The sequence below is a fragment of the Grammomys surdaster genome, unplaced genomic scaffold (genome assembly GCF_004785775.1).
Source record: "Grammomys surdaster isolate TR1022 unplaced genomic scaffold, NIH_TR_1.0 125984, whole genome shotgun sequence".
Lineage (NCBI taxonomy): Eukaryota > Metazoa > Chordata > Mammalia > Rodentia > Muridae > Grammomys > Grammomys surdaster.
The window spans coordinates 4,212,104-4,221,742 of NW_021620800.1; the positions used below are offsets into that span (position 1 = coordinate 4,212,104).

The window sequence follows — 9,639 nt, forward strand, 5'->3', positions numbered from 1 at the left end:
TGTATAGGAGCCTGAGTTTGATCTCTAGCTCCTGGGTAAAAAAGCTGGGCACATCATGGTGCCACACTACGTAATCCCAGCGCTGGAGAGCCAGACGGGGAAGTTCTGAGGCTCTCTGGCTAGCCTAGCCTACTCTACAGGCTCCAGGCCAGTAAATGACCCTGTCGTACAGAGCAAGATAGATAGCCTCCAGACACACACGGGGAACAGAAGTCTTCCTCCCCTGGGTGCCACTGCACACATCTGGGATCTCAGTTAAGAGCAGTTGATCTTACAGAAGACCTCATATCCAGCAGCTCACAATCACTTCAGCTCCAGGAGAGCTGACACCCTTTCAGGCCCCTGAAGGCATATTCAGGGCTTATTATACACATAAGTTTAAAAAAAAAAAGATCTAAAGATAAAGAATTCAGGGTCATAGTCAGTCTTGTGGTGAATCTGAAGTCAGCATGAGCCTTATGAGACTGTCCCCAAAATCCAACCAACAAAGGTACCTCGGGCCTGGCTAGTGTGGAGCCAGTGCTTGGTAAATGCGGGAGAGGCCATGGTTTGATAACATCAACACTTTACCACAAAAAAGTAGCTTTAAAATTGGACTGGCAAGCCGGGCAGTGGTGGTGCACGCCTTTAATCCCAGCACTTGGGAGGCAGAGGCAGGCGGATTTCTGAGTTCGAGGCCAGCCTGGTCTATGGAGTGAGTTCCAGGACAGCCAGGACTACACAGAGAAACCCTGTCTCGAAAAACCAAAAAAAAAAAAAAGTAAAACATAGGCCAGGGAGATGGCTCAGCAATTAAGAGCATTGATGGCTCTTGGAGGACCTGAGTCTGGTTCCCAGCACCCCATATGACTCCCAACTCCCAGGGGATCCAACACATCTGTGATCTGCTGGTACCAGAAGGCAAAATAATCACAAAATAATAATTCAGATTTTTGAGATTAATGCATATGAGTGCTTGCAATCCTTGCCTTAGTCTCCCAAGAACTGAGATTACAGACCTGTGTCTAATGACACTTAAGATCTTAAAATACATCTTAATTTTTTGGATGTGATGGCATATGCTTTTAATCTCAGCCTTTTGGGGGTTTGATTTGGTTTAGGATTTTTGAGACAGAATCTGTCCTGGAACGTACTATGTAGATCAGGCTGGCTTTGAACTCACTGCCTCCTGAATTCCTAGATTAAAGGTACAGACCACCATGCCCAGTTTATAGATTCATTTTTAGCACCTTTATCCACATGTATGTGCATGAGAGAGAGAATGCCACCGTGTGCTGGAACCTGTGGAGTCAAGCAAAGTGTATCAATCCCTTGTAGCTGGAGTTACAGCAGGTAAGAGCACCCAACATGGCTGCTGGGCTTACGCTCTTTGGTGATCAATGAGCCATAAAGGTTTGTCGTCTCTGGAACAAGTTTTGTTTTGTTTTGACCCAAAGGGTGTTAGAAAAGAATATTCCCAGTGAGGATGGTGGCACACGCCTTTAATTCTAGTACTTGAGACATAGAGACAGGCGGATTCCCCGAGTTCCAGAACATCCAGAGCTACACAGAGAAATTCTTTCTTGGGGGGGGGGGGGGAAGAATATTCCCTTTGTTATGTCACCCAAAGAGATACATGAACAAATCAGAAGTAATTTAGCAAAGTAATTGGCTTTTCCAAAAGAGTTCACAGTGACCTAACCTAGGCGGGCAAGCATTCAGCCAGAAGTTCATGTAGTTCTTATCCAACTGCAGGAGAGTGACCTTGTCTTACCTCATTGGTGGGGACTAGATCTCACACTCAAACTTGATGGCTATTTACACTAATTCCTATGGGTGCAAAGGGGGCTAGATAGAGTCCAGCCTCAGGAACATTGGGCACGAGGTCGGGGTTTGGCAAACAGGGAAGAGTTGCACAGGATGAGAGAGGTGTTTGGAACACTGACCTTTGGCAAGCATTTTTTTTTTTAAAAGATGTTTTTAGCCAGGCATAGACATACACCTATAATCCTAGTGCCAGAGAGGTACAGTTCAGGTGGATCTCTGTGAGTTCAGGTCAGGCTGGTCCCAATAGTGAGATCCAGGATGCATAGAGCTACATTATAGACACCCTGTCTTATTAAAAAAAAAAAAAAAAAAAAGAACCAAGAAAAAGGATTTAGCCAGGCATTGGTGGCTCACATCTTTAATCCCAGTACTTGGGAGGCAGAGGCAGGCAAATTTCTGAGTTCGAGGCCAGCTGGGTTTACAGGTTAGTTTCCGGGAAGGCCGGGGTTAACCAAAAAAACCCGTTTCCAAAAAACAAAAAAAAAAAAAAAAAAAAAAAGAAAAGAAAAAGAAAGAACAAGGATTATGTGTATGGATGTGTTTCCTGCATGTATGTGTATGTACCATGTGAATGCCACAGAAGCCAGAAGAGGGTGTCATTTCTTGTAACTGGATATGCAGACAGGTGTTAGCTGACATATGGTGCTGGGAATAGAACCTGGGTCTTCAGGAAGAATAGTCAGTGTGATTAACTGTTAAGTCATCTCTCCAGCACCTTTTATCCACCCATCCATCCATCCACCTCTATCTATCTATCTGTCAATCTGTCTGTCTGTCTGTCTGTCTATCTATCTATCATCTATCTATCTAAGTTTTCTGAGACAGGGTTTCTTTGTGTATCATTGGTTGTCCTACAACTAGCTCTGTAGACCTGGCTAGCCTTGAACTCTCAGAGACCCACCTACTCTGCCTCTCAAGTGATGGGGTAAAAGTATTCACTACCGGGCCTGGCCGGCCATTTTATTTTATTTTATTTTATTTTATTTTATTTTATTTTATTTTATTTTATTTATTTATTTTCGAGACAGGGTTTCTCTGTGTAGCCCTGGCTGTCCTGGAACTCACTCTGTAGACCAGGCTGGCCTCGAACTCAGAAAGTTTTATGTGTTTTTAAAGACAGCATTTCACTTCATAGTTCAGGCTACCACTAAACTTGCTAGTGAACTGGGAAGACAATTCTGTGAGTCAAGAATTAACCTTGCTGTGCAAGCATCAGGGCCTGGCCTGGAACCCACATGAATCTGGATAAAGTAACAAATCTGTCTCAACTAGGTAGTGGTGGTGGTGCAGTCCTATTACCCAGCCCTGGGGAGACAGAGGCAGGTGGATCTCTGTGAGTTCAAAACCAGCCTGATCTACACAGAGTGAGTTCCAGGACAGCCAGGGCTACACAGAGAAACCCTGTCTCAAAAAGAAAACTGAATATTTTTTTTTAAAGCCAGAGAGGAGAGAGAAACTGTCTAATAGGTGACGGGTAAGAACTAACAGTTAAAGTTGTCCTATGTCCTTCCGACACATGCACACACGCTAGGGCAAGTGCGCAGCCAAACACACACCGATTAAAAGATTTCTTTTGTTTTACATTTATTTTTAACGAACTGCATGTGTGTGTGTGTGTATGGGGCTTCTGCACATGAGGGTGCATTCACTGGAGCCTGGGTTACAGGCAACTGTCAACCATAGCTGCTGGGAACCTATCTGGTGTCCTCTACAAGAGCAGAATGCATGCTTTAGCCAACATCCCCCCAGCCTCAGAGAAAATTATATTACTTTAAAAGAATTTTGTTTTGCACGTGACTGGAGAGATGGCTCGGTGCTTAAGAACACTGGCTAAGAGCACTGTTTAAGTTAAGAATGCTGGCTGCTCTGGTAGAGGACCTGGGTTCGGTTCCCCGCACCCATGTAATGGCTTAGGACCTTCTGTAACTCCAGTTCCAGGGGATCTGACACCTTCTGACCTCCACTGCCCCCAGGCACACATGGGGTATACATATGTGCGTGCAGATGAACTCTCATATATATAAAAAAACTAATTAAATTGTGTGTATGTATCCTTAAGTGTGTGTGTGTGTGTACATATATGCACATGCCAAGCACTTGTGTGGAGGTCAGAGGATAAGCGACCTCTTAGCATTTTAAAGCAGAATTCCAGAGGTCCAGAATTCTCCATTTGGCTGTTTTTAGGGAGGATATATTTAGAGAAGTATTTTTATAGATACTTTTATACCGGGAATCTGCTTCTTGAATTCTACATACAGAAGGAACGTTTTCCTCCTGTATTCAATTCGACAGAACAAATCCCAGCCCAAAGCGTATTTGGTACATGTAACTGCAGTCACTAAAGGAAACAAATATGAGATGAACTTGGTAGTACATGCCTTTAATCCTATACCTAAGAGGCAAAGGCAGGTGAATCATCCGCTCGTCATTGTTGGCTACATACAGAGCTTGAGGCCAGCCTGGTTTGAAAAGAAAGAGGGAGGGAAGGGAAGGAGAGAAGGAGGGAGAGGGAGAGGAAGGGAAGGAGAGGGAGAGAGGGAGAGGGTGGGAGGCAGGGAGAGGGGGAGGAGGAGAGAAGAAGAGGGGGAGAGGGAGAGGGAGGGACTATTTAGTGATGGAATGTGTTTATAATAAAAATATGTTCAATAGATCCAATAATAATCCTTTCAGTTAAACCCTTTGTTTTTAGACATAAAAATCATTTCAACGTCTGGCCTACATGCCTGCCAACAGAAGTACAGATAAAATAATGTGATGTGTGCTGCACACAATGGAGTTTTGTTCAGCCATAAAGAGTTAAAGCATGTAGCATGCTGGGAAATGGATATACACACACATACACACACAGAAGCATACACATATACATACATACACCATATATATATACGTATATATACAACACATATATGTATATATACATATATATGTAGACACCCCTTGTTTTTAGACATTAAAATCTAAATGTCTAAATGGGAGGGGGTAGAGAAGATGGAGGAGGGAGGGAGGGAGGGAGGGAGGGAGGGAGGGAAAAAGAAAATCAACAAAGTTGAACTGTAGGGCCGCAGTTCTGTTTAGTTATATTCTGAACATAATTACTGCTTAGTAAAGTAACAGTTTAAGAACTGTTGCTAGGGCTGGGGCCCTGAACTGATAAAAAGGAGAAAGCGAGAGAAGGAGCCGAACACCAGCGGCATCATCTCTCTCTGCATCTTGATTGTAGCTGCAGTGTGGCCATGTCCTCCTACTCTGGCACCAGGTTTCTCCACCACGGTGGACGGTGCTCCTCGAAAGCATGAGCCAGTATAAGCCTTCTCTTCCTTAGGCTGCCTTTACATGTATTTCATCACAGCAACAGAAGCATCACTAACACGGCCAGCCACACCAAAAGTAACTTTGAAACATCTGAGCATTGGCCTGGAGAGATGGCTCAGCAGTAAAGAGCACTGACTGTTCTTCCAGAGGCCCTTAGTTCAATTCCCAGCAACCACATGGTGGCTCACAACCATCTGTAGTGGGATCTGATGCCCTGTTCTGTGTGTCTGAAGAGAGCTACAATGTACTCATGAAATAAATAAATCAAAAAAGTAAATAAAAATGTTGAGAGTTGTGGCTCACGTCCCCAGCACTGGGGAGACAGAGGCAGGTGGATCTCTGTGAGTTCCAGGACAGCCAGGCTGCACAGAGAAGCCCTGACGCAAACAAAACCCCACCCTTTTGTTTTATGTGTATGGATGTCTGGCCTGTTTGTATGATCGCGCCCCACGTGTCTGCCTGGGCCCACAGAGGCCACAAGAAGCTGTCAATTTTCCTGGAACTGGACTTACAGACAGTTGTGAGCTGCAGCACAGGAACTGGGAACCCAGCCTGTATCCTTCACAAGAGCAGCGGCAAGTCCTTTTAGCTGCTGAGCCAGCTCTCCAATCCCCCAAAATAACTCCTATCCTTATGAAGACACATAAAAAGGAGAAGACGTAAACTAGTTGAAAGTATTTGTAAAACATGGTACGCTGGTGTTCAAAATATGTGACAAACGCTTATAACTCAGTAAAATGAAATGATTACTGAAGGTGTGAGTCACCGTCACCCATTTGGTTTCTGGAAAAAACGTGTACACATATTCACACACACACAGTCACACATACACACACTAGTTCATTTGTGGTACTGAGGGTTCCAACTGGGCTTTCACATCTATCTATCCAACTATCTATCATCTATCTACTATCTATCTATCTATCTATCTATCCATCCATCCATCCATCCATCCATCCATCCATCTATCTATCTGGTGTGACCAGAGGATATGACTACAACTTTCAGAGGAGGAGTTCTCCTGTTTTATGAGTCCCATGGAGTGAACTCCAGTAACCAGGCTTGGTGGGAAGTGCCTTTTCCCTGAACCATCTCTCTGGCCCCCAGCTCCTTTTATGACTTTTTGAGACAGAGTCTCTCTACGTTGATCAGACTGACTTGGAATTTGTTCTAGAGCTCAGGGTCGCCTTGAACATCGGTTGCTTTTGCGTCGGTCTTTCTGCTGGCCTCTGTTTCTCCAGTGCTAGCATGTGAAGTATGCAGACTCATCTGTAAACAATGGACGCCATAGAAGTTCCTTATTCTCCAGATGGTGGTGACACACGCCTGTAATCCCAGCACTTGGGAGGCAGAGGCAGGTGGATTTGAGTTCGAGGCCAGCCTGATCTACAGAGTGAGTTCCAGGACAGCCAGGGCTACATAAAGAAACCCTGTCTTGAAAAAACCAAAACAAACAAACAGGGCTGGAGAGATGGCTCAGCGGTTAAGAGCACTGACTGCACTTCCAGAGGTCCTGAGTTCAATTCCCAGCAACCACATGGTGGCTCACAACCATCTGTAATGGGATCTGATGCCCTCTTCTGGTGTGTCTGAAGACAGCTGCAGTGTACTCATACATAAAATAAATAAATAAAATCTTTAAAAAAAAAACAAACAAAAAAACAAACAAACAAAAAAAAGTTCCTTATTCTACTATCCCATAATGTTTGGGCATTTTAGGTTGCTTTACTTTTAGGTTTTCTTACTTCTAGAGTAACAGATTTTAGTTGGCCCTGGACACTAATGTATTATTTGAATTCTGAAGGTTCTAAAGGGAAAGTTGGACTGAAACATTTACTTTTTTATTGGGGGTCGGGGGGTTATTCTTGCTATGCCGCCCAGGCTGGTTTCAAAAGTGATCCTCCTGCTTCAGCCTCCTGATTACAGCTACGAACAATCATAACCTAGAACAGATGTTTTAAAAGAAATCACGGCTTATAATTTTAAGGTAGTTCAGTAACCTGTGTGTGTACACATACAGATGTGCTTGCACAAGTGTGTGTATATATGGAAGTCTGAGAAGAACTTTGCAGTCCACTCCTGGTGCGTGGGTCCAGGGAATCTAATTCGGGTGGTCAGGCATATCAACAAGCCCTTCCCCAGCTTTGTTTCGTGTGCATGTGGCAGTGGTCAGAAGACAACTTTCAGGAGCTGGTTTTCTCCCTCCACTGTGGGCTCTGAGGATTGAACTAAGTAAGGTAGTCGTGGTTTTTACCTTCTGGCGGCTTTTCACTGGGCCCAACATTTTCACTTTTAAAGGCTGGTCAATGTGATCAGTGAAATGTGACCATTGATCAAATGGCTGCTCCTTTCTCGTCAGACAGGTGGACAGACCATCAGGTGGCTCTCCTGGCTGGACATTTACTCCCCAAATACTTGCTTCCACACCCTGTGTGGGTAAGGCAGAGCTGGAATTCCTTACGTCCTAGGAGGTAGGTAGGCATGTGGGAGGAGGTGGGGGGGGGGATGGGCCAGACACTTCGTTTCCCTTCCATCTGGGAAGCAGGTGTCCCAGCCAGCAGTTTGCACAGTGAAGGCCAGGCTTCTGTGCGTCTGCGTGGGTCAGTCTGCAGCCAACTAGCTCCCTTTCCCTGGTACTGTGTATTTTACCAACACCCTCTGAGAAAAGGGTGCCTGGAAGTGAGGGAGCTTTCATTTAAAACTGTTTTCCTGGATCACTGGGACACAACACATATGGTTGGGTTTTCTTTTCCATGACAGCTCTTGCAGGGTAAGACAGATTTTTGTTTGTGGATCTGGGGACAGGGTCCCCACCTGTGCGGCCTCTATTGGCTCCAAATATCACATACCTGACCAGATGCTTAGGGGTACCTTTTAGGCATGCCTTAAATCCAAGGTCAGGTTCTGTGAAAGAGGAGCCCTTGCGTTTGAAAGGGACTCCTACCATTGTCACACTAGCCCTGAGCCTGGCCTGACCTTGTGGGTGCTAAGATTGCATGTAGTGAACAACCTCCTACTTTTTAGTGCCTTTTTTTTTTTTTTTTTTTGGTTTTTCGAGACAGGGTTTCTCCATGTAGCCCTGGCTGTCCTGAACTCACTCTGTAGACCAGGCTGGCCTCGAACTCAGAAATTTGCCTGCCTCTGCCTCCCAAGTGCTGGGATTAAAGGCGTGCGCCACCACCGCCCGGCTTTAGTGCCTTTCATAGCCAGAGAGTGTGCAAGGTCAACAAATCGTCATTGGCTGCAGGTTGCCGGGCGCTGTCCAGTGTTCATGAATGAGGACTGTGCTGTATGCCCTTTTAGCTCAATCTAAAACTCTAGAACAAGTGAAAGAAAAGCAACACCAGAGAATCCTGGCCTGTCAATCAGTTTCCAGACTTGAGCTAGTTATGACCCAGAAGCCCTTCAAGGGAAGGCCAGGTCCCCTCGAGTAAAGAGGCATGTTTCAATATAGGAGTCTCACTGCTAGGCTTCCTGCATCCTTCTACCAGGGTAACTGTACCCCTGAGAAAAGGAAACAACTAGATTTTCGAAGGCTTAGTGGATACTGGGTTCTAAATTGACGATAATTCTGAGAGTCCTCTCACGTAAAAGAAAAACAAACAAACAAACAAACAAAAAACAGCTCTCCAGTTAAAGTTAGGGGGCTTATGGATGTCAGGCGATAAACAGGCTTTTGTATATATATATATGTTTTGTCTGTATATGCATATATGCATCATGTTCGTGCCTAGTGGTGACAGAGGTGATCAGATCCCTTAGAACTGGAGTTAAGGAAGTAGTGAACCTGAGAACTGAATTTGGGTCCTCTGCAAGAGCAACAAATGCTCCTAACCTCGGAGCCAGGGCTCTAGCCTCAAAGAATGTTGGTGGAAGCCAGACACTCACAATGGGTCCCGGAACTCACGCGGTGATTCTTTTCTAAGTCCCAGAATGTGTAATTGGGACGGTTATACCTGGAAGTTGCTCGAATCCTTCCTTACACTGGCGTTCCTGTTTTGAAACTGGCAGGATTCCCACGTTAGTGTCACATCCATGTGGCACGAAGCAGCCAGCATCAGGCTGTGCTCCTTTAGCAGAGAGCCTGGGAGGAATATGGGGAGGGAGGATGTGGGCTCAGGGCTCTCAGCCTGGGGTGGGGGGGGATCTGGAATGTGCCCTGAGGCCCCGGGGTGGACCAGAGCCTGGGCCACCGCTGGTCTGCCCGCGTCGCCGCGCAGTCTGCGCACCCCTCGTCCCGGCCGTCGCCGCCCCCCGACATTCCACAGTGCGCTGCGCAGTCTCCTTCCTCACATTCCTGACGGGGCAAAGGAGTCCCTCCGCCCCCCACCCCCGCCCCCCGCGCGCGGCCCCGGAGCGGAGGGGGCGCGGCCCCGAGTTGCGCACGCATTCCTCCGCCGCGCGTCTCCGTTCCTCCCTCCCCGCCACGGCCCCGCGCGAGCGCGCGGCCCACGCCGAGCGACCGCGACCCCGGCCCCGCCCCGCCCCGTGCCCAGGGGTCCCGGGGCGGGCTGCGGGCTG

The 9,639-nt window shown here is 46.6% G+C and overlaps 1 protein-coding gene across 1 annotated transcript in view; it reads left to right on the forward strand.

The window, feature by feature from the left end:
- The first annotated feature begins 9,226 nt into the window (after positions 1-9,226).
- The window catches only part of Wtip (WT1 interacting protein), a 23,554-nt gene continuing 23,141 nt past the window's right edge, over positions 9,227-9,639 (forward strand). Inside the window, exon 1 of the mRNA XM_028754202.1 lies at positions 9,227-9,423. Within this exon, the coding sequence (XP_028610035.1) occupies positions 9,227-9,423 (197 nt within the window). The remainder of the gene's footprint in view (positions 9,424-9,639) is intronic.